Source organism: Lampris incognitus, chromosome 11 (assembly GCF_029633865.1).
Source record: "Lampris incognitus isolate fLamInc1 chromosome 11, fLamInc1.hap2, whole genome shotgun sequence".
Lineage (NCBI taxonomy): Eukaryota > Metazoa > Chordata > Actinopteri > Lampriformes > Lampridae > Lampris > Lampris incognitus.
In genome coordinates, this window is record NC_079221.1 from 23,385,929 (window position 1) to 23,412,332 (window position 26,404).

Genomic DNA, 26,404 nt, shown 5'->3' on the forward strand with positions numbered 1-26,404 from the left:
AGTTGATGGAAAAAAATGAAATTTTTATTTTTTTTAATTATGTGAGAGGTGCCCTAACTGTTAATTAGAAAAAGGTACAAGAATGGTGATGGTGCTGGCAGGAGGCTGTCATCACCTTGACCCCCGACTTTGGGCCTGCGTCTCTGCCCTTTGGCAGATGAGGGCCGAGGTATTCTGGCTGGACTGTCAGACTGGAAGAGGGGACAGAGGAAGGGACAAAAACAAAATGCATCCATGAGATAATACTCAACAAAAGTAGTTAATCACCTACACTCTGAATAGCCTACATTCTGGATCAAACTAACCATCAAAATATTGAAATTCCATGCCCTTATTTGTGACTGACGGATTTAACAGAAAATAATTTCTAATTTGTAATTTCCTTTGTGATCACACAGGAGAGCACGCAGGAAAATTACTTCACAACATTTCTCCAAATGAAAGAGGAGGATGTCTCTGGCATCTGTTTTTATTTCAGAAAAGTGATGCATGCATTTTGATTGTGAAGAACTTATCCTCCTTGAGTATTTCAATCCACGAAAGCACAGGGGAGTGGGCCTAAACAATGAAACATGAATAACTTGAAACTCAATGCTAAAAGAGCAACAGTGGAATAAGGCACAGAAAAAAAAGATGCACCCACTGATAGGCACTCACATACACTATCTCTACAGGCAAACTGCATTCTCAAAGCAGAGTAGGTAAGTTGACTTATTCCACTGAAAGTGTTTCCCCCTATATTATCATTTATAAGAATTAGGGCTCTATTTTAACAATCTAAGTACACAGTCTTAGGTGCATGGTGCAAGTGCATTTAGGGTGTTTCCAAATCCACTTTTGCTAGTTTAATGGCGGATAAGCTGAGCGTTTAAAGGGATTGTACTTGGTCTCTCAATTAATTATTAGTGTTTTTGGCATAACATGAAATAAACCAGTGTCATCTCCCATTCCGCTTAAAAGCCAGGTGCACTTGCACCTTGGCAGGTTGCTATTATAATGGCAATTTGCCAAATAGTATGAAAGAACGCTTCTCTGCAGAGGAAATGGATCTGATCATGTGGGAAGTACATCCGCCTATGTAGGTGGCTATTACTATTTCAATAATATGCCCTTAAAATAACAGTAAAATACTGTGCCACTAACTTACGACCAGGTTTTTGTTGGTCAATGGCGCAATTGCTTTCCGCAAATAGAGTCTAGCGGCAGACTGAGGACACCTCCAACTCCCCCCACCTCTACCTCCTCCCACCTCCACCTCCTCCCACTTTGGTTGTTTCACTTTCAGGCAACTGATGATGCTCTAGGCATTCAGTAAAGGTGAGTGGTTAAGGTTAGGGTTAGGGTAAGGTTTGGTGGTGAGAGGTGTTGCAGGAGGCGGGTAGGCGTTGGAGGATATGGCCAGACCCATCTCCTCTCCACTGCCTCAAGATAGCAATGCACCAACAATGTGCCTGACCACACCTCATTTTAAGACCAACACACCCATGGGCACTCTGGTGGGTGCAAGTACATCTGCTATTTAAACAACACGGGCGCTGGATGGGAAAATGACACCTGCATCGATCTGAAGCTAGCAAAGGCACTTGCATTGTACTTAGCACTGCATTGTGCCGGGTGTAAGATAGAGCCCTAAGAAGTTGTTACCTGGTTCTCCACTGCTTCTGCTGGGTATTAAGACAAAGAACTTAAGAGATAGAGCTACTAACATTTCATGCCAGTGTAAACTCTCTTTTGGCGTACTGTCAAGATTTATTGCTAAGTCTGCAATGGGCATTTTGTGTGAATGAGAGGAGGCAATGGGTGGGTCAAACGTTTCTGCACCTCAGCTTCATTGCATATAGGAGTTTCCCTTTTCAAAGCGCAAAAATATTGGGAGGAGATTATGAAAATAAACCCCAAATCTGACAGCGCAAACAAGAAAATTACTTCACAACCTCTCAAAATGAAAGAGAAGGAATACAATCGTGTTGCTATTTTACACCTCTGAAAAGCATGTCTTGCACCACTGACATGGCTGCGATCACTGTGACTCAGAGGAGACACAGCAGGGCACAGAGGGAACATGTCAGAAAGGGAAGAGTTTTTTCTGCATGTGTAAATTTATTCACAATGTCAGAAGAATACACCGTGCAAACTTATCACCTGCCATGTCACAATATTCTCAGTCTGGAAACACAAAACCAGAAGGAATCGTGCAATAATGAAACTCCTGACCAAACTATTTAACTGTCTCCAGTTATTTCCAGTGATGGTGGCATTTCAGAGTAGTGCAATTTTCTATTTTTTCAAACTATAAAACAAAAATCAAATTTAAGAAAGAGCCCAAAATCCCACCTCTTCACCTATTTAAGAAGCAAGAAATTACCTAACCCAATCCAATGTTCCAATCCAATGATCCAAATGATCCAAATTGATCATGATACAAATGATCCAATGTTATAATTTTCTATTATCATTTTGAAACAAGAATACTGAACTGATAAATGCTACACAGACTATTATCATACACGCTGTAGCACGTCCTTAATGCACTACTGTAGAGTGCAGAAATAAATATAGTTCCCAAACGACCACAATGCTGTCAATCCAACCAAACAGGTTTCATAATAGAGCAGAGTTCACAAATGTACTTGGAGTGACTGAAGGCACACATACACACAACATGTGCCAGTCACATTTAGATTAACATGACAACACCTTTGTTAATTATCCTGCCCAGTTTCAGGAGATACTGTGCTAAACTGTCCATCCCCATAGGGACTAACTGTCGGCCAACTTGCGTTAACTTACACTTATCTTAGTAGATATGGCCCAAACATACACTACCGTTCAAAAGTTTGGGATCACCCAAACAATTTTGTGTTTTCCATGAAAAGTCACACTTATTCACCACCATATGTTGTGAAATGAATAGAAAATAGAGTCAAGACATTGACAAGGTTAGAAATAATGATTTGTATTTGAAATAAGATTTTTTTTACATCAAACTTTGCTTTCGTCAAAGAATCCTCCATTTGCAGCAATTACAGCATTGTAGACCTTTGGCATTCTAGCTGTTAATTTGTTGAGGTAATCTGGAGAAATTGCACCCCACGCTTCCAGAAGCAGCTCCCACAAGTTGGATTGGTTGGATGGGCACTTCTTTGAGCAGATTGAGTTTCTGGAGCATCACATTTGTGGGGTCAATTAAACGCTCAAAATGGCCAGAAAAAGAGAACTTTCATCTGAAACTCGACAGTCTATTCTTGTTCTTAGAAATGAAGGCTATTCCATGCGAGAAATTGCTAAGAAATTGAAGATTTCCTACACCGGTGTGTACTACTCCCTTCAGAGGACAGCACAAACAGGCTCTAACCAGAGTAGAAAAACAAGTGGGAGGCCGCGTTGCACAACTGAGCAAGAAGATAAGTACATTAGAGTCTCTAGTTTGAGAAACAGACACCTCACAGGTCCCCAACTGGCATCTTCATTAAATAGTACCTGTTAGAGCCTGTTTGTGCTGTCCTCTGAAGGGAGTAGTACACACCGGTGTAGGAAATCTTCAATTTCTTAGCAATTTCTCGCATGGAATAGCCTTCATTTCTAAGAACAAGGATAGACTGTCGAGTTTCAGATGAAAGTTCTCTTTTTCTGGCCATTTTGAGCGTTTAATTGACCCCACAAATGTGATGCTCCAGAAACTCAATCTGCTCAAAGAAGTGCCCATCCAACCAATCCAACTTGTGGGAGCTGCTTCTGGAAGCGTGGGGTGCAATTTCTCCAGATTACCTCAACAAATTAACAGCTAGAATGCCAAAGGTCTGCAATGCTGTAATTGCTGCAAATGGAGGATTCTTTGACGAAAGCAAAGTTTGATGTAAAAAAAATCTTATTTCAAATACAAATCATTATTTCTAACCTTGTCAATGTCTTGACTCTATTTTCTATTCATTTCACAACATATGGTGGTGAAAAAGTGTGACTTTTCATGGAAAACACGAAATTGTTTGGGTGATCCCAAACTTTTGAACGGTAGTGTAAATTAGCCACATTTATAGTGTAAAAGCCATAAAACTACTGGCACAGACTGAAGGCAAAGTTGATCTGCTACAAGGTTAACATTCAGACACAATCATAGCAGGCCCTAAACCAAGACAGCCACCACAAACACATCACAATAACTACAACACAGTAGCACTACACCAACTACCCATCCCAAGATCTATGTTTCTACTGATTATATTTCAGTAAGTCACGTATACCTCTTCTGCTGGTACTGGTATCTTTCAGAAAAGGAGGAACAACATTAACTGACCCAATTCCCAAATTATGAACAAGTTAAAAAAAAAAATTACAAGTGAAGCTCATAAAAACTAAATTTAGTTCACTTGGTCTACATTAAGCCCTACAGAATGAAGCAATTTCAGGCATGAAAAGAGCATCAGCCCCTTCATTTGCAGTGTACAAAGTAAGAGGGCATGTAGCAAGCTAGGCTAGCAGGTACACACATGGACAAATACCTCAGATGCTTCATCGTCAGCCTAAAAAGTGTAGATAAGAAAAAGAGACGTGGGTAATATTTACTTTACTGTCTACGTATGTATGAAAGTAACACAATATTATTACGGCAGAAGACAGAATTTGGGTTTAAGGTTGGAGCTATGGTCAGACAGACTGTGGTCCTGAGCTCAGGGGATGATGAGTCATGTAAACTAAAGTAACAGTAAATGGCAGCCACACATTTGTAAATTGGGACTTTTACTGCATTAGAAAATAACTTACTGCTGACACAGGTTTGGCTGATTTGCTGGGCTCTTCTGGGTGAGTCTTCTGTCGTGGTTCTTCTGAAATCCTGGTCTAAATACACAAACAGCAAGAAACAAAATTTACTACCATCCACTGCTGACACGCTGGCTGCTACATGAAACTGAAATGCACTTCGATGTACCTTCCTATTGCCTTTCTCCAGAGCCTTGTTTCTTCCATCACTTTCTCTGTGTCGATCTCTGTCCTTCTCCCGCTCTTTGTCTCGGTCCCGTCGTTTCTCCCTGTCTTTTTCATGGTCTCGGTCTCTCTCTCTCTGGGAGTCCCTTTCTCTAGTCCTTTCCCGGTCTTTCTCTTTCCCCCTATCTTTCTCTTTATCTCTATCTCTGTCTTTCTCCCTTTCCCTGTCCTTCATTTGTCTTTTGTCTTTGTCTCGTTCGCGGTCACGGCTCTTGTCTTTGTCACGGTCTTTGGTGCGATCCCGCTCACTCCGGTGGTGCTTGTCAGAGCGCTCCCCGTCACGCCGGTGCTCCTTTTCTCCCTCTCTCCTCCGGCTCTCTTGTTCCTTATGCTGATCTAGGTCCTTCCGGTCCTGGCTCCCACTGTGCTCCGTGATCTCCTTCCTCTCCTGAAAAATTATGACGAGTTAAGACATGAAAACCAAATTAATTTTGATCAATACTGGTTATTGTTCCTACCAACCCTTTCCTGTAGAAAACTAACCATCATTTGGAAGCGGAATTCAAGATGGCAGCGCGCTGGACGCAGCGGCTACTGTGGTTCCCTGTTCAGTGTCGTGTTTTCTTTGTTATTTATACGTTAGTTTTAAGTTTACTAACAAGTGTAGGTCATGCGCTCTTCTACAACCGTCAGGAACTTTTAAACCTCAGAACGGATTACTCACTTCCCTCCACCATCACGGACAATTTCCCCACCGATATTATCCGCTCACCGGTCTCGCAGTGGAAACGCTGCCCCCGTCGGAAACGTAAACAAAAGAGGGGAAAACGTGGCGGGCTACATGCTAAGCTAAGTAGCGCTCCCTTCAAAGTTTCCCTCCCCAGCATCTTCATGGCTGATGTCCGGTCGTTAGCTAACAAAATGGACGAGATAAGACTCAGGCTGTCCTCTCAGAAAAGGCTGCAGAACTGCTGTCTGCTGATGTTTACTGAAACTTGGCTCAACAGCAACATAGCCGCTAGCGGGCCGCACAGCCTTCCGTGCCGACAGGACAGCGGACTCCGGCAAGATCCGCGAGGAGGTTTGAGTATTTATGTCAGTAACTCGTGGTGCAACAATATAAAGATCGTCGAAAGGCATTGCTCTGCTGATCTCGAGCTCCTTATGATTCAGTGCAGGCCTTTTTACCTGCCCAGGGAGCTAACGGCCATTACCATTGCCGCTATATACATCCCCCCACATGGTAATGCTAAGGTAGCACTTAAGCAGCTACAATGTGCCATCAGCAGACAACAGACCAAACGCCCGGACAATGCCTTTATCATAGGTGGTGATTTTAATCAGGCTAACCTCAGGGCTGTATTGCCCAAATTCCATCAGCATGTCTCCTGCCCCACTAGGGGACAAAACACCCTGGACCATCTCTATACAAACATCAAGGACTCATACAAAGCTACTCCCTGCCCTCATCTGGGGCATTCTGACCACCTCTGCCTGTTCCTGGTCCCAGCCTACAAACCCCTAATAAAACGGATCAAGCCAGCAGTAAAGACAATCACTGTCCGGCCAGAAGGAGCAGTCTCTGAACTCCAGGACTGTTTTGAAAACACAGACTGGAGTATTTTTGCACATTCAGCTACCCATGGCTCCCATACAGACATTAATGAACAGACATCTGCCATACTAGCCTACATTAACTTTTGCACTGAGAGTGTCGCAACAAAAAAATCAGTCCACACCTTTCCAAACCAGAAACCCTGGATGACCAGTGAGGTCCGGCAGCTGCTGAAAGTCCAGGATGCAGCATTCAAGTCAGGTAACTGTGAGGCCTACAGCGCAGCCAGATCAAACCTCAAAAAGGGCATCAGAACAGCCAAACATAAATATTCCCTACGAATAGAGGACCACTTTGACAATAACTCTGATCCTCGACGAATGTGGCAAGGCATTCAGTCTATCACACACTATAAAAGCTCTAATCGCAGTCCCGCTGTCCATGATGCCTCCCTGCCAGACAAGCTAAATCATTGCTATGCCCGCTTCGACAAGGACAATACTGACCCAGCCACAAAAATCCCCAGCCACCCAGAAAACCAGGTGCTGACTCTATCAGTCGCAGAGGTCAGAGAATCACTGCGCAGAGTGAACACACGGAAGGCTGCCGGACCAGACGGCATACCGGGTTGAGTCTACCAGGAATGTGCCGACCAGCTGGCTGAGGTCTTCATACCTGTATTTAACCTCTCACTGTCCCAATCTAAAGTCCCGGCATGCTTTAAGACCACCTCTATCATTCCTGTCTCCAAGAAACCAACATCCACATGTCTGAATGACCACCGACCCATAGCACTCAGCCCCATTGCCATGAAGTGCTTTGAAAGACTGGTTATGGCTCACATCAAAAACATTATCCCCCCCACATTCGACCCACATCAGTTCGCCTACCGTCCCAAAAGGTCTACTGAGGATGCCATTGCCACTGCCCTACACATTGCTCTGACCCACCTTGAACTTAACAACACATACATCCGGATGCTGTTTATAGATTACAGCTCTGCCTTCAACACTAGCATCCCCGACAAACTAACCACCAAACTCCTCTCCCTTGGCCTCAACCCCTCCCTCTGTAACTGGATCCTGGACTTCCTGACCAACAGACCTCAGTCTGTTAGGTTAGGTGACCACTCCTCCTCCACCCTGACCCTCAGCACAGGTGCCCCTCAAGGCTGTGTTCTGAGCCCCCTCCTTTTCTCCCTCTTCACCCACGACTGCCTGCCAACTCACCCCTCAAATGTTATAGTTAAGTTTGCAGATGACACCACAGTCATTGGCCGTATCACCAACAATGACGAGATGGCCTACAGAGACGAGATTGAGCACCTCACATCAAGGTGTACTACCAACAATCTTGTCCTTAATGTGCAGAAGACAAAGGAGCTGATTGTGGACTTCAGGAGTTCTAGAAGCTGCAGCCACACCCCCATACACATCAATGGGGTGGAAGTGGAGTGTGTTTCCAGCTTTAAATTCCTTGGACTCCACATCAGCGAGGACCTTTCATGGACATTAAACACCCAGGCCCTTGTGAAAAAGGCCCAACAATGCCTGCATTTCCTGAGGAGGCTGAGGAGTGCCCGTCTACCCCCCAAAATTCTCACCAACTTCTACCACTGCACCATAGAGAGCATCCTGACCATCTGCATCTCAGTGTGGTACGGCAACTGCACGTCAGACCAGAAAGCTCTGCAGCGGATCGTCAAGGCGGCCCAGCATATCACCGGTACCCAGCTCCCAGCCATAAAAGACATTTATCACAAATGCTGCCTTCGAAGGGGTCTGAGCATCAGCAGGGATCCCACCCACCCCAATCATGTACTGTTCTCCCCCCTGCGCTCTGGGAGGCACTACAGGAGCCTCAGAGCCTGCACTACCAGGCTCAAAAACAGCTTCTCTCCACAAGCTCTTACCCACCTGAACCTGGCCACCCACTGAATGTCTGTAGATATTTTTAATATTTTGTACTCCAGCTCTTTTTTAACTTAATTTTAGGTTTTGGTCTTCATGTGTGTATATCTTATACTGTGTTTGCTGTGTTTGTCTGTGTCTGTCTTGCACTGTTTGGTGAAGCCACAGCCCTCATTTCATTTTTAACATGTGCCTGCACATTGTTTTTAATTACAATAAAATTGAATTGAATTTTATTTCAGAAGTGCTTAACAAAATAGCAAGCATGCTAACAAATTCTAGGACTTGTTAGTAATTGGACCAGAAGTCAAAATCGTACGTTTCTTTCCCTGGATACACTACCCTTGAATCAGTCTTTAGGGCAAAGAGAACAAGAAGGCCCAAATAACCAAAAGGGTGATAACACAGGTAAGTCATCTTTGATTTGTAATACAATTCCTAGGGCTGACTCGAATGCTTCAAAGCCATTTTTTTTCCACCAGGACACAGTTAACAGCAGTTGGCCATACGGCATGGGAAAAACAAAAAACTGCAACAGAGTTGACAGGATGGCAAAAAACAGCACAGGACAATGGGTTGCTGTGGTGATGTTGTAATTTTTGCAACAAAAAAAAAAAATATTGGTACAAAATTGTTTTGTGTTTGTTTTATATAATTATATTACATACTCATGCACACACATGCACACACACACACCACATAATTAATATTGTGTTTTACTTTGTGTAGAAATTAAAAACAGCTACTTTAATAATAATAATAATAATAATAAAAACAGCTATTTTAACTCTGGATGGCAGTGCCGTCTGCCATTGTTGGGATGATTTGCCGGTGTCATCTATTTTATCGTCCTGCTCTCATCCACAATAATGGCATCTGGTGCCCACGTAAACACAGTATGCTTGCTCTCATATTTTTTCTTTTTTTGATTTTCCCCCCTTTTTTTCCCCCAATTGTACCCGGTCAATTATCCCACTCTCCTGAGCCGTCCCGGTCGCTGCTCCACCCCCTCTGCCAATCTGGGGAGGGCTGCAGACTAATATATGCCTCCTCCGATACATGTGGAGTCGCCAGCTGCTTTTTTTTTCACCTGACAGTGAGGAGTTTCGCCAGGGGGATGTAGCACGTGGGAGGATCACGCTATTCCCCCCAGTTCCCTCTTCCCCCTGAACAGGCCCTCTGACCAACCAGAGGAGGCACTAGTGCAGCACCCATGACACATACCCACATCTGGCTTCCCACCCGCAGACACGGCCAATTGTGTCTGTAGGGACACCTGACCAAGCCGGAGGTAACACGGGGTTTTGAACATGGCGATCCCCGTGTTGTTATGCAACAGAATAGACCACCACACTACCCGCATGCCCTGCTCTCGTCTTTTCTACGCCCAATACAACATCATAGGATGTGACTTATAGCTAGTTTGGCAAGATATCCAAAAAGTCAAGCGTTTGGAGTAACTTCAAAATTTGTAAAGATGACACCAAAAAAGATAAGCCCCCCCCCCCCCCCCCCCACACACACATTTTAGCAGAGGTCTCTCACCTCTCTGTCGTGGTGACGTTCACGTCCCTCTCTGTTCTCCTTGTCCTGAGATCGGGAAGTGCTGGCCTTTGTTTTCATGTCCAGCTTGTCTCCCGCCAACACACGCTTCACTGCTTCCTCACTCGGCAGCTAAAGTCCAAATATAGGAGAATTATTCTGTTTAATGTGATGGGGGCCAAGAGAAAACAGAATTTCTCCATTGGGGATAAATGGAGCATCACAAAACAGTGATCACAAGACAGTGATGCAAGATTGCTGGTAATGTTTGGACCTGACCAATTCCACTCTTGGTATACTTCATGGGAATTATCAGCAAGGCTGTAGCACCTCTACCTTTTTGGCTGACATTACCGGTTGTATAAAATTGCACTCACCACCAAAATTGCACTCACTACGTTTCCAAAAGGTTTTATAAAACTCTATTTTAGTCATTTCAGATCTTCAAGGTTCTAAGATGTGGCAATTTCAACATATGTTATGGCTAATAAGATGATTAGCACTCAATTTGATATTTCTGGTACACATCTGATGTTAATACATTCTGAGAGCTGAGATAATTGATTTTGAAATAATGATTAAAAAAAATCCTCTGTTCTTAAATGATGCTCTTCATAAGACTTTACATCGCTTTAGCAGGTGTTTGCTCTTTAACGCTTTGTTTGTTCTATGCTGTTTATACAAGGATTTATGTTTTCTGTTCTCCAATGCACTTTAGACTAACTTTTCTTTTCACAAGAGTATGCAGCAAAAACATGAACTAAGCACTTACGGAGTTGTTATTCTAATATACTAGAACCTAGTGATATTTTCCTACAAGTTTTTTTTCCCTTGACACCAGTGTTATCAGTTCCATCAATTAGATCAAAAGAATCAAATAGTGGAGATAGTCATCTTACAATTGGAAATCACAATCAAACTGCTAGTTTGCAGTTGTAACTTTAATACAACACATTTTTGACAATTATATGACAATGTTTCTCCAAGCACCAACACCATTGTTCAGACACTGCCTCTGGGGTTCAATTAAAATATTTCAGAGCCAAACAAGCTCTCCTCAGAGTGAGATCACTTTCCCTGGAGTCTATAGTTCGCTGTGGAAAACAGCACATTGACTGTGCATCCGTACCTATGTGTGTGTCTCTACTTCAGTGAAAGTAATGTAACACAAATGTGGGTCAGTGATTGAGTGAATGACAATGTTATGTATACATACATATATATATACCAATTGTCTGTATGGCATCAACTTTGGTGAAGTTATCCTTTCACTATTTCCAGTATCAAATAGTACTAGTCAGCCAGCTCACTCTCAAAAAGGCAGGCTTCGTGGCTTTAGGTTTATTCGAAAGAATATGTAGGCTAAATGTGATGTCTATCCTCAGATAGACCTCCACGTTCTTTCTATGCTCTACTGAGCCTGGCAGAGTTAGGCCTAGTGCTGAAATCAGTTTGTGTGTCTTTGTGTGCTTCTTTCAGGATAGACAGACCTTGTTGAGACAGCACTTGGCAATAGCCTGCAGTAGCTCATTGGTCTTCTCAGGCTCATGACCAGCCACAATGCGTGCCGGCTTGGCTGCCAGGGGCTCGCCACTCACCAGCATCACTACATCTATCGCCTTCTGAAGGAAGGCTATCTTTGAATCCTTGTCCTAGAAATTCACAAATAGAGAGAGAGAGAGAGAGAGAGAGAGAGAGAGAGAGAGAGAGAGAGAGAGAGAGAGAGAGAGAGAGAAGAGAGACAGACAGACAGACAGACAGAGAGTGTTTAGGGTAAAAATAAGGAATAAGGTTTTTGTTTTGTTTTTTGGTGTTGGTAGGTCATGAAACTTTTTTTTAACTTAAAATGCTAATTTCCATTGATTTACCTTGTTATCTCCACTTGATAACACAAGAATCAGAATCAGAATCAGAATAACTTATTCATCCCCGAGGGTAATAGTGTAATGGTAAGCAACCTAGAATCAGTGATCCATTCAAATGTCATTGTGATCTGTTATGGCTGGGGCCAAGTGTGGTCCAACCTGAGGATTTGCAGTGAGTATGACTAAAAGGCCATTCTCATTTTGAACTTGAGTTGTGTATGTTTTCCTATTCAAACTCACTGAGTAGCAGGAAGAAAAATATCTTATTCCAGTTGAACACACAGACAGTGATATGACTAAACAGTGCTTCAAGTCTTATCAGCATGTCCTAACTGAGATGCCTGCCAGCAGTTTAACATGGGGGCTTGTCACCAAGTACAATACCTGATATCAGGTTGGCTTATGTATATATCTAGCTCTTTTATTCCATGACATTTCTACTTGGCAGTATGTTCTGACAGATTAGATCTCTACTCCTATACTTCAATCACATAGCAGACATTAAAGTACCTTCTGGTGTGTTAGGTAGGAAATTGTCAATAGTATTAAAAGTAAAAGGAGACTGTATGTGTTAGCATTTCATTGTACATACCCACAACCAGCTTCCCACCCACAGACACTTGTGTTAGTAGGGATGCCCGACTAAGCCAGAGGTAACACAGGGATTCGAACTGGCGATCGCCGTGTTGGTAAGTAACAGAACAGACCACCATGCCACAAAGGAGGTTTTTTTTTATCTGCTACACCAACTGTGTCTGTGTTGCATGTGGCTCCACGCCAGCCGTGTTTTCGGATGAGTTTTTGGAGATTTCAAGTAGGCTACTTTGGAAAATGGGTAAGTTAAGTGGCAAATGTTTTAACTGGTACTGAATTAATTAAATGAGCGGCACGCACAGTGGTTAGTGCGGTCACCTCACAGCAAGAAGGTCCTGGGTTCAAGCCCTGGGGTAGTCCAACCTCGGGGGTCATCCCGGGTCGTCCTCTGTGTGGAGTTTGCATGTTCTCCCCGTGTCTGCATGGATTTCCTCTGGGTGCTCTGGTTTCCTCCCACAGTCCAAAGACATATAGGTCAGGTGAATCAGCCATACTAAATTGTCCCTGGGTGTGTGTGTGTGTGTGTGTGTGTGTGTGGGCCCTGTGATGGACTGGCAGCCTGTCCAGGGTGTCTCCCCACCTGCCGCCCAATGACTGTTGGGATAGGCTCCAGCATCCCTGTGACCCTGAGTAGGATAAGCGGTTTGGATAATGGATGGATGGATGAATTAATTAACTAGATCCTTTTAACTACAGGATCATGAATGCTCATTTATTTGACTGATTTAGTGTTTTAATTTGCAATAAGAAATAAAACCCACAAAGTTGCATGTGCATGCTTAGTGCCGGTCCCAAGCCCGGATAAATGGGGAGGGTTGCGTCAAGAAGAGCATCCGGGGTAAAACCTATGTCAAACCAAATATGCAGATCATAAAGCAGATTTCCATACCAGATCGGATGAGGCCCAGCTTACCAATGGCCGCCACCGGCACTGTTGGCCACCAGGGTGCCAGTGGAAATAATGCTACAGTTGAGCGAAAGAGAAGGAGAGGGGGAAGGCAGGTCCAGAGGCAGTGGGAGAGGAGGAAGGGTAGGAGTGTGGTGGTGAGAGTCAGAACTTTGAATGTTGGCACTATGAATGATAAAGGGAGAGTGCTTGCTGATATAATGAGAGAAAGAAGGTAGATGTACTGTGTGTGCAAGAGACCAGGTGGAAGGGGAGTAAGGCCAGGAGCATCGGAGGTGAATTCAAACTCTTCTACCATGGTGTGGATAGGAGGAGAAATGAGGTATGGGTAATCCCAAATAAGAGTATGTCTAAAGCAGAGTTGTGGACTCGAGTCACATGACTTGGACTCGAGTGCGACACAAGTCACAAATTTGATGACTTGCGACTTGACTTGCCAAAATTAAAATTACTTGAGACTTGACTTGAGACTTGACATCTATGACTTGGACTTGGACTTGAGCTGGATGACTCGAGAGAATTGTTTGAGTGTTTTCTCAATGTTTATGCGGGATGCACCTCTCTCGTATTTTATCTATTTTATTTTGTAATCATTCTTCATTTCCAGTGCGCACACAATTACCTACGCACACGCATCGCGTAGGGCCAATCAAACGTTTAAATGGGCGGGAAAACAAAAATACTCAAATCTAATTGGAGGTACCATCATGCTACTCAAAAACTAACGTCAGCTCTACTCAACATGAGCGCTGAGAGTTTGCAATCATGGCAAGTGCAGCTGCTGGAACGATTCCAAAAATAATTATTTACGGCTATAAGAACTTCGAAGTTGTTGGGAAGAAAAGGACTGCTGTTTGTAAAACATGTGCAGCAAAATTATCAGATGGGATTTCAACAACATCAAACTTTGTGCGTCATCTGAAAAGCCACAAAGAGAAGTAAGTTTGTTTGCTAGCCAGTGTTGTAGTACTCGAGTCCAGGACTCGGACTCGAGTCCGACTCGAGTCCTGATTTTCATGACTCGTGACTCGACTTGGACTTGAGCACTGATGACTCGGACTTGGACTCGGACTCGCGAATTTACTGCATTCGGACTCGGAAGTTGGAGACCCGGACTCGTGACTTTTTAATTGATAAAGACTGTTTTTGTTAGATTTTTTTTAAATAATAGGCCCTATTAAAATATATTGATAGCTATATTAATACTGTAACATTATTCAATTTCGTGTAAGGGCAGGCACGTGTGTTCCACCTACATGCGGATTCACGTGGCGTGCATACCGTCATGTTCAGTAGCGCGAAGATGCCTAAAGAGACGCCCCGAATTGTGCGCTTTGCTTGCACAGATTTTACAACAAATTCCAGCAAGATCACTGCTAGATGTTCGATATGTAAACGAACTATTGAGGAGAAGACCGGGACAACCTCAAACTTCAACAGACATCTGTCAAGGATGCACCCAGAAAAGTAAGTGATATGCAGTCAGCTGATGATATGGTTGGTGATCAGTTAACGTTAGCTAGCTAGCTATCTAGCTACGGTAACAATAGCCTCTGAAGTAACTCAACCACTGGTCCAAGATGTTGGGTCAGGTCGTGTGGCGGGTATATCATGTCACTAGAACCGTTGGGTTCGGTGGTATGGCGGGTATATCATATCACTAGAACCAAGTGAGATTGTATAGGTAAGTTAAGTAACGTTACTGTTAGAATGCTAATGCAGCATTGCACAGAAAAGTCACAGTACGGTTCGCTTTCGGTACGAGCGTGCCATCGATCTCACTAATGATGAGTTGGTAAGTAACACGCAGCGTCTTCGTGTTATAGGGAGATTAAAACTGATTTTTCTTATTTATCATTTAGCTAATTACCAAGTAGCATACACTTAACGGAAAAAACACACCACTCTGAACTACCGTGTTAGCATTAATCTTAACTAGCAATAACAAATCCGCACATTGCAGATCTCCGCCATGAATATTCTCCAAGTGCGGAGAAGGAAGAAGTCTAGCCTATATGCATCCACAAATAATGTTGATAAAATGTGCACAACTTTACAATGCAAATAAAAATAATTGTAGGCTATCACTCGCTAAATGGACTAATTGAAGAAAGCTAATGTGGATGCCGCCACTGGTTTTCTTGAGAGCTGGAGACGGTACAAGATTTGACGGATGTGGCATCCCCCCCCCCCCCCCCCCGATGTACCGAAAACTACCGAACCGTATCGTGATTGGTGACACCGCATAGGCTACTGTAAATATGGGGCTATTTTTCTTTGCATATATGCAGCATTGGCTGTGCCAAATTCTAAAAATAGACACGCGCGACGTAGCTTTTGAACAGTACTATGAACTGGCTCTATCTTCTAACAAAATCACACCCTCCCTGACCCATACAGAATAAACATACAGACTCACGGAGGATAGAGAGTTAAAGCTCAGCTAGGTAGCATGTAACATACTTAAATCAATAATTAAATGACTGGGTTTTGCTAATTAATCCCTGTCCTGTTAGTCTCATAAATTATGTATCTTTTCTCATACTTTTCATTTATCCAGCTTGCTTACATTAGTTAATCTACTAATATGGTAATGTTAGTTATATAGATAACTAAATATGTAACTTAACTGGTTATGGTTCAAACCACTATGTGTATAATGTGTAACATTTGTATTGTTATTGCATATTGTTATAGCTATAACGTTACACATTTTTTGCTGTGAGAAAGATTACTTGAAACAGTTTGGCATCAGCAAGCTAAAGTGTGTATCCTATCTTCCCCTAGGTTCCAAGAATACCGTGCCTCCACTGCTTCAGATGTGATGCCAGCTGCTCCAGGTCAGAAGACTATCACATCATTTTTAAATGATGGACAGCAAAGGATGTACGACCTCAAACATCCACGTCAGAAGGCTATAAGTGATGCCCTTGTAAAAGATCTAATCATTAAGTGCTGCTTGCCACTCTCCATCGTTGACAACGAGGACTTCAAGCACTTCCTGCATGTCCTGGACCCTCAGTACTGGCCCATAGCAAGATCCACAATTTCCTCTGTGACCATTCCAGGAATGGTGGAAGTCAAGAAAGAACAGATAAAGAACCAGCTGGCAGAAGCATCGAGTGTTGCTGTTACCACAGACATTTGGAGTGATCGAAAGATGCAGTCATTCCTTGGAGTGACAGCACACACAGTGGCAATGGATAAAAAAAACAGGAACTCAGCCTTCAGTCATATCTTCTTTCCTGCAAAAGAGTGCATGGGAAACACTCAGGAGAGAAGATTGCAATGATGTTTGAATGCTGTGCTGAAGAATACCTGATTAAGGACAAGATCAACTTTGTCATAACTGACAATGCATCCAACATGAGAAAAGCTTTCCAGGCCAGCTTTCCCCTAGAGGATCCTTGTGATGCTGAAGCTCATGATCCCAGCACATTTGAGGAGGATGATGAAATATGGCAAGACCTGATGCCAGAAGATCAACAGACAGTCAATGACACTTTGGCTGAGAACTGTAAGATGCAGAGACTATCATGCTTCACACATTCACTGCAGTTGGTCATAAAAGATGGTCTGAAAGACACCAGTGGGCTGTCAAGCACCCTAGCAAAGCTATCCCGTGCAGCCAACCTCCTCCACAGTGGCACCTCGTTTAAAGACTGCTTTGAAGCGTGTTCTGGTGATGCAACAATTCCAACAGCGAATGCCACACGATGGAATTCCACTCTGAAGCAGGTGAAGGCTTATGTGCATTTAGACATGCAAAAGCTGTCCAGTGTGTTGGAATCAGTGGGGCACAAAAGCCTTATCTTATCCCCGCGAGAGTATGCTCAGCTTAAAGAACTGATCGAAGTTCTTGATCCGTTCTTAGAGGCAACCAACCTAACTCAGGGTGAGACTACTGTCACCGTCAGTGTGATTGTGCCCTGTGTCCTCACTCTGCGCTGTTACCTGCAGGAAATAAGAGGAAAAGCCAGATACTGTGGGCCTCTGGTGAGAGCTCTGCAGAGCTCCTTGAAAACAAGGTTTGCAGACGTTTTCAGTGCAGTCAAGATACCAGGATGTGAGCCGGCTGAAGGAAGAGGCCCCACCAAATTTCCTTTCACCAATGCCTACTTCATAGCATCTGTGTTGGACCCAGCATTTGGCTTCCAGCGGCTAGAACATGATGTGCAGCTGGACAGTGACGTCAAAGATGTGCTGAAGACTGAGATCAAAGGTGAGAAATGTTTTGATTAACGTTAGTTAAGTGATTAACTATTTGATTGTTGTGATGTTTATATCATTGAAGGTGTTACAATAAAGCACATAGGCGTGTCATTTGTCATGTAGGCCTAGTCAATAACATATTTGTAATGAGTCCCCCATGCCCCCTCTCATTTCAGAGTATATAAAGGCAGAGGGTGACAAGCAAGCGGTATCAACAGCAGATGCAGCGGAAGCAACAGGACCAGGGGAAGGTGAACTTTTAGAGTCTCCTCCTGAGAAGCAGTTGAGAATGTTCTCCCACTATAGGAGGACTCCCTCCTCCACCGAGAAGAAGCCGTCTGGCCAGGCTCAGTTGACTGCATACCTCAACTTGATCGCTGAGCAGGACTCTGACTCAGTCCCGTGCCTCAGGTTTTGGCAGCAAAACAAATCCAAATTCCCTACCCTCTATCAGATTGCCACACAGGTATTCTCTATCCCTACCTCCAGTGCGCCCATTGAAAGGGTATTTAGTCATGGAGGCATTTTGATGAGGCCTCACCGTGCAAGGTTGAGTAGTTCCATGCTGTCAGATCTTATGTTTTTGAAATGCAACGTGTATGCTTAAAACTAGTGCCACCAGCCTTTTGTTCCTAACTATTCCTGAGAGACAATGTCTTTTGACTAGTTTTTATGAATGTATTGTATGCTGTGGAACTTACTTCTGTATACTGTTTCCACAATTTGCTAATAGCATGCTATTCACAGCTATCAAATGTGTTTTGAAGCACATCCAGTGTTCAGAATGTCAAAGAAATTCAGACTGTTCTAAAAATGTGTGTGTGCGCGCATGCTTGCGCGTGCATGTGTGCGAGTGTGTGGGTGTGCATTTGTTTGGCTATCGTGTCACAAAGTAAATAAACTCCCTTTGAAATGGTGACAGCTGTGTCATTTTTGTTTAATGTAGACCTTTTTTATTTGTATGTCAGATCTTTGACTGTGCCCGAGTGGATCACTGGAGCCATCTTGGAACTCGACTCAGACTCAACCTTGATGACTCGGACTCGAGTAATAGGGACTTGACTCGGACTCAGGTAATGGGGACTCGACTCGGACTCGACTTTTCTTTGGTGACTCGGACTTGGACTCGAACACTGGGGACTCGAGACTCGACTCGGACTCGAGGTTTAGTGACTCGACTACAACACTGTTGCTAGCCTACAGGTACAGTAGCGTGTGAGTGGTCAGACACACAGACACAATCTGCCCGTTTGGAATACGCCAGGCTATATCGCCCAAACATCGTCCCAGTCTCATCTCAAAAATACAATTGAACGTACTGTTCTGTTTCAGAACACCTAACAGCGAATATTCAGTTATGTTGGCCCAGTGGGCAAACGATGTCTGGGCGATGTAGCAGTCACCGGAATGAATTAGCATACCCCCTGTTGCCCCCTGATAATTAGCTAATCAAACACTTTTTCAGTGCATAGTTTCACGTATCATACTATAATATGATATAGTTTTAAATATGCGTAATATAATGCGGTTCTCGAGAAAATCAGCCCATTTCGAACGGGCACTGAACTAGTGGTATTCAATCGTGATTATGTTTACACTGTTTCTAATTGAGCATTTAGACTTGATGCTCCGAATTATGTGCTACCGATGACTCCTGCCGAGGGACTACAGACGCAAATTAGCTTATAGCGAATTCTGGTGCAATATGTTTATTGTGCATTGTCCCTGTCAAATAAACAAATAAATAAAAAATATTAAAGTATCTCCATGATTCAAATTAATCTAGTTATATACTGTCTTTGGAAAGATTTTTCTCCATTGAATTATAAACATTTATAAATACATTTACTTGTTTCATGAAACCAAAATTAATACCTATAATTTCCTATATTACAACACTTTTTGTATGGCACAATGGCAATTGAAATAATGCTCAGAGCATGACACACAGTGCACTGCACCCAATATGAAACATAGCCTACTAAGCATAGGCTTAGATTAGAGCCATGGGGTAGTAGGTTATTTCACAAAGCTGGCTAACTAAGTAAGCCTCACTTCTGCGCAGAGTGAACCCTGGAACAGCTCTTTTTACTTCAATCCATGTTCCAGATCTGAAAGGTTTCCAGGGTTTACTTTGCGCAGATGTCAGGCATACTCAGTTAGCCAGCTTTGTGAAATACTCCCTTGTGTCTAGTCCAGTGGTTCTAAAACCTCCATGGCTGTGACCAAAAACGCACCCCTATATATTTTAATGTACGCTTATTAAGTACACATCGTCACGTATGTAACGGGGGCAGTCCTATGCTGTTCTATGCTGGTCAGCCTGCTGCATGCCCGTCACTCTCATCATTAGCTCTGCGTTGTGTTCTAGTTGGGTGGGGCCCCAGGTGTTGTGGGGGGCCCTCAGTCTCTCATCATCATCATCATCATGATCAAGGAAGGAGGGGGGACACACAGGACTCTATTTGGCCCACCTTGCCATTTATTTTGGTTCAAACCCTTCGACAAACGTCCAGTCCTCCAGCGGGAGCGGTGTTTCTTACGGACGTGGGGGTCGAAGTTCAACCACTGCCCGGACTTCACTCGTGTGCGTTAGAAGGAGAAACCGTCCACGGGACTCCGATGTAAGAAAGGATAAACAAGTATTTTATCCCACAGCTTGCAGTAGCTTCTTACAGGGATACTCAAGGTTACGTTCTCCTCAACCAGCAAAACTGTCCTACGGTAAGAAATACGTGTGGCTCGGCTCGATTGCTGCTTGAGACTCCTCCCACAAAACAAAAATGGCCTCTCCCGCGTTCCCTCTTCCGTGTACCCACAAGACCTCTCTCTTAAAGCGACAGTACATGTATATGACGGTCGTTGGAAAACATACATAAAAGTAAATAATGACATAAAATAAAATGTAGTAAACACAAATAACAGCACACAGACAGGATTTGGTGATATTTCATACTCAAACAAAATAAAATAAAAACATTAATTTTAACCTGGTTACACGTACATTGGTACTTAATAAGCGTACATCAGTAGGGTGCGCCTTTCGTCACACACAGCCCATGTATTTATTGAATTACACCAACAGCACCCCTGATTCCACTAATCTAGGGAGTCAAAATATTTTTTGCAATTCTCTTTACATCCCGACAGCAATCAATAAATAAAATGCTCTGACACTAAAATAAAAAAATAAAAAGAGTAATCTGTGGAAGTCGCAGGACCGTTACAAACCCATCCAATCATTTTAAGGTGTCCGGTTAAAATGATTGGATGGCCTACCTGCCTGTCAACCTATCTCCAGCAGTAGGCTAGTCAGGCAGTGCGTGTTTGCGTGTTTTGGAGGAGTGGCTTTGGAGGGAGGCAATAAAGTCCTAGCCAACTTGATATTTTGCAAGTGCAATGAATTGTAGGTCGAACTAGACAAGCAGAGAGAGTGTTTGTTTATTGTGTATTGGAATGATCAATATGTTTTGTATTGTTATTAAGAGTTGTGCGCTCATTTGTGATTTAGAGTGTGCCTTTTATTACTTCTTAAATGTAAAACAAAATCCAACTGTTGTCCAAATTTGAACACAATAAAATAACAATTATTTCTAACATTATCTGTGGTTTATTTATGTACTATTGTAATGAAACAATTTAATATTACCTGAATTTTAAAAAAATGTGTTAAATTGGTATAAAACACCCTACATTTGAGACTTGATGACTTGACACCTGAAATTACGGACTTGTGACTTGACTTGACCTGAGCTCGGTGACTTGGGACTTGACTTGAGACTTGCCCTTCATGACTTGGGACTTGACTTGAGACTCGAAGGTTAAGACTTGAGACTTACTTATGACTTGCATAACAGTGACTTGATCACAACTCTGGTCTAAAGTGTGTTGAATGTGGAGGCGTTCGGGTAGTGTGGCAGTCTATTCCGCTGCCTACCAACACGGGGATCGCCGGATCAAATCCCCATGTTACCTCCGGCTTGGTCGGGCGTCCCTACAGACACAACTGGCTGTGTCTGCAGGTGGGAAGCCGGATGTGGGTATGTGTCCTGGTCGCTGCACTAGTGCCTCCTCTGGTCAACCGGGGTGCCTGTTTAGGGGGGAGGGGAAACTGGGGGGAATAAGCATTATCCTCCCACTTGCTACATCCCCCTGGCGAAACTCCTCACTGTCACGTCAAAAGAAGCGGCTGGCGACTTCCACATGTATCGGAGGAGGCATGTGGTAGTCTGCAGCCCTCCCTGGATTGGCAGAGGGGGTGGAGCAGCAACCGGGATGGCTCAGAAGTGTGGGATAATTGACCAGATACAATTGGGGAAAGGGGGGGAAAGATCCCCAAAAAAAAAGTGTGTTGAAGGTGAAGAGAGTGCCGGACAGAGTAATGAGTATGAAGCTAGAAATCGAAGGTGTGATGATGAATGTTGTCAGCCCATATGCCTCGCAAGTTGGAGGTGAGGTGGAAGTGAAAGAAGAATCCTGGAGTGAGATGGATGAAGTGGTAGAGAGTGTACTCAAGGAGGAGAGAGTGGTGATTGGAGTGGACTTTAATTGGCAAGTAGGTGAAGGGAACGGAGGTGATGAGGAGGCGATGGGTAGAGTTGGTGTCAAGCAGAGGAATGTGGATGGACAGACGGAGGTGGATTTTGCGAAAAGGATAGAAATGGCTGTGGTGAATACACATTTCAAGAACAGGGATGAGCACAGTTTGACGTATAAGAGTGGAGAAAGATGCACACAACAAGTGGACTATATCTTATGCAAGAGATGCAATCTGAAAGAGATGGGAGATTACATGGTGATTCAGGGGAGAACACAGCTAGGCAGCATTGGATGGTGGTCTGTAGGATGACTTGGGAGATCAAGAAGAGGAAGAGGTTGAAGGCAGAGCCAAGGATCAAATGGTGGAAGTTGAAGAAGGAAGACTGTTGTGTGGAGTTCAGGGGGGAGTTAAGACAGGCACAGGGTGGTAGTGAAGAGTTGCGGAATGGCTGGGCAACTATGCACAATACTGCAACCAGGTTATTGCACATTTTGTATTTTTCTTTTTTCCCTAAAATATTTTTGATTGTTTTTCCACTTTATTTTTATTTTATAGGTTGCAATTTCCCATTAACAGTGGAAAAAGTTCTGACATAACTTGTCTTGGTTTCATTTTTTAGATCACAAAAAACTGCCATTTTAAAAAGGGTTTGTAGACTTTTTATATCCAATCAGAAGAAGTCAGGCTCGGATTGTGATTTAAATTCTACATTGTCCTGATACAATCCAGCCACAGCATGCACACTAGGAACTATCAATTAAAAAGTTTAAGAGAGTAGCAGAAGGACTAGACACAAATTTGAATAGATGCAGCCATGGTAAAAAATAATAATAACAATTTATTTTATTTGACGGGTACCTTTCAGGACACCCAAGGCCACCGTATAATACAGTAGTTCAATAACAACAAAATTTAAAAAATAAACACATTGAAATTAACAGCAATACTATAGGGACCGTATGAAAAGAGTGTACAAAAAAGTGGCAGTATACAGTGCGAACCAGGTAGGAGTGTTAGTGACAGGCAATGGTGAACAGGTGAGTTCTGAGTTATTTTTTGAAAAAGGGTAGTATCTCAGCATTCCTGATGTACATGGGGAGAGGTTTTAGGCTGGTTTTGATTGGCCATTGGGCTAGTTTTGTCACACAGACCTGGTAACCCTGCAAAGGCAGCCCACCTTTGAGTTAAATAGGCAGGGAAAAGCCTACATGTTAATTAATAATTTCACATTTAACAGCGATTTATTTAGTCTAGGAAAAATTGGATGCATTAGCGGTCTACTGTATGGTGGGAACATGTGTTGACCAACTGGACAGATGGGTAGTGGCTAGATAATTTTAGAATGAGGCAGGCTAAATTAATGGAGCTACTGTGTGACCATCCTCAGACCTCACCTAACCAGGCATAACACTGGGTTCAGAAGGCCCATACCATTACAGCAACATGTGGCAATATGCATTTGGAGACTAGCCACATATTACACGTCATCAGTGTTTACTTCCTGATTTTAGATCAGATAGCTTTCACACCAAATGCGAACCGTACTGGAGTTCAGGCAGGTGAACCGCACAGACCCTCGTTTTCTGGAGGACTCAAGTACGGTCCCTTGGTGGTACCTGAGTTCGGAAAACAGCTTTCACATCAACAAAACGAAGCAAACTAATGGCTCAGGTGGACTCAGGTCCACACCAAAAGCGCTAGTGTGAAAGCAGCCTGCCATCATAACAAAAGTCAAAATTTCACTACACTATAATATCTATTTTGGCTTTTTTTTCCCTCCAAAGAAAGAGTGTATCAGATTTCAATTTTCTAGTATATCAGAGACATAAATTAGTAATAATAAAACAATAACTTAGATTAGATTGTTCCTTATGATCTATTGAAAAACTATTGCGAGTCTGCACTGTCTGAGACCAAGTCAGGTCCACAGCATTATGCAGTGAAGTCAGAGATGAAAACAAGACCTTCAAAATGTGGACTTGAGACTGAGTCCATAATCAAGCACTGCAACTGCTTAAAAGCATTCAGCATCTGACATTTGAGAGGAAATTATTCAACAATTTATGCTAGATTTGATCAAATTGACAAAGACATGTGATGATTGGATGTGTGTATTAGAGTCCTGTAATCTTGTGTTTTTTGGAACTTTTAATTTAACTTGGAGCGGATGTTGGGTTTTAAGTACTAGTATTTATATTAAGTCAGCTACAGTGGCCCTGCTGCTTGCCTGATAGGCTTCTATCTATCTGGTATTTATTAGTGAGCTCTCATACGGGCAGGCTGTCCTTCACACTCTGCCAGATCCACTGGCTCAGAGAAGTGTGAGTGTCAGGGTGTATGTATAGAGACACACACACACACACACACACACACACACACACACACACACACACACACACACACACACACACACACACACACAGGTGCTCTCACATACAAGGGCATTTATGAGTGGCACACATACAGTATTCTGTGCACACACATGCACAAACAGTGCCAGCAAGCGTTAGTACCTTGGAGCAAGCCAGAAAAAAACACAATTTTCTGTTGACCGCTAAAGTGCTTCCCTGAAACAAAGGGGCTTAAGTCCTTTGGTCAAGGGCTCCTCTAAAAAATTTGAGGAATTAAGAAAGAGGTAGAGTTAGGCCCTACTCATTCATTGATCCCCACCCCCAGCGATTGTCTGGGGATCAAAATATGTATTAAATTTATGTTTTCTTACTGTCATGCACTTTAGATATATGGTGAAACTGTAAACTGGACATCTGTGTTGTCATAAAAGCAATATATTAACAATGGCAGAAGCATCTGGATTAGTTCTTTGGTAAGCTTACCTTAACATTGTCTGACTTCATATCATTCTCTCCATACAGGCCTTTCATGAAACCAGTGGTCCTGATCACCTGAAAGAGAGGAGACACAGATGGCATACTAAATGACTGGCAACAAGCTGAGTAGCAAAACATTTTTAGCTGACAAATTGTTACCATCAAATTCAACCTTCAAACTACAGGGAGGCTGTACAGTACAAGGTCATTATTAACAATGAATTCAGTGAATTGTATGACCAAATTCTCAGTTCTTCATTAGCTCTCTACAGTGTTTTTCACATAGAGGTTCTGTGATAAATCACTATGTTTCTTCTGTAACTGTTTGTTTAAGCTTGGTTGAGTATTATTTCTTGTTGTGGTATCACTTTGTTACTCATTTTGGTCCCAGTATCCTTTCTATTGTTCTTACTGGGATCATTTATGACTAGTACAGTGGTAAGACTAGCATTCTTGTAATTCTAAAGTTAACGTAACAAAAACTGACCTAATGTGGATGTTCAATAACTAAACAATTATTGCAACACCTCTCTTTGTTTAAGACATAATATACTGAAAATTAAAACTAACTTTAGTGCAATAAAAGCCTGCTTTGCTGCCGTTTCACTGGCAAACCAACGTTGAGTAAATGTCATGTCTTCATTACGCTACTGTAGCTCACAAAGGCCTGACAGTGACATGGTGGCCACAAAAGACAAGGAACTTCAGTTATTGCTGTTATTGGACATTTCATTTGTGTAGTCAGAACTACACAACTAACCAGAAAAAAAGGAAACTCACATACCAGCACTCTTCCCTTTATCGAATATACATGAGCCTACAGTGAAAGATGAGACTAACCAACAGGTGGAAGGGGGTAGATAACACCTCGCCTTGAAAAACAGACTCCACTGCACTTGACACCTGATGGCAAATAATTTTTGCATTTGTAAGTATCTGTATAATCGTAATTACCAATGCAAGTTTTGAAGGTAGACAACAACACCTCCTGAATGATTTTGAACCTAATAGATTTCTCATTAGCTTAAAAGCAAAACTTCAATGCATGTTTCCTGGTTGATGAACAGGATAAATGAAATGCAGCTAATCTGGATGTGATCAAAGAGGACAGGACACACATTTGTGGCCTCACTAGAAGTATTATTATAGTTGTAGCAGTGCTGACAGACAGTCGGAAACTTTCGTAGTAGTGGTGCTTTAGGATATTATTAAGTTTGATTTACATCCAACCCTTTATCTGAAATAACACAATCATGGTTTTTTTCAGCCATCACAAGTCTTTCAAATCTGCTACTTAAATTAACTAGATCAGGGGTCAGCAACCTATGAAAAGCGTGCCCGCAGTGGCATGCAAGGCCATTAGCATAAGCATGCAGAGCAATTCAATAAAAATATTTTTTAATATACTTTTTGATAAAAAATATTTTTGATATAAAATTTGGCCTAATGTGAACTAAACAAACAATTTGATTTAAAATAATACTGAAATAATTATCCATCCATCCATTATCCAAATCGCTTATCTTGC

At 42.8% G+C, this 26,404-nt stretch overlaps 1 protein-coding gene across 1 annotated transcript in view; it reads right to left on the bottom strand.

Annotated features, from left to right (window-relative positions):
- The window catches only part of traf3ip1 (TNF receptor-associated factor 3 interacting protein 1), a 55,432-nt gene that overhangs the window by 26,898 nt on the left and 2,130 nt on the right, over positions 1-26,404 (bottom strand). Inside the window, exons 2-7 of the mRNA XM_056289970.1 lie at positions 24,883-24,951; positions 11,421-11,582; positions 9,934-10,062; positions 4,928-5,371; positions 4,762-4,836; positions 116-191 (exon numbers count right to left, since the gene is read on the bottom strand). Of these exons, the coding sequence (XP_056145945.1) occupies positions 116-191; positions 4,762-4,836; positions 4,928-5,371; positions 9,934-10,062; positions 11,421-11,582; positions 24,883-24,951 (955 nt within the window). The remainder of the gene's footprint in view (positions 1-115; positions 192-4,761; positions 4,837-4,927; positions 5,372-9,933; positions 10,063-11,420; positions 11,583-24,882; positions 24,952-26,404) is intronic.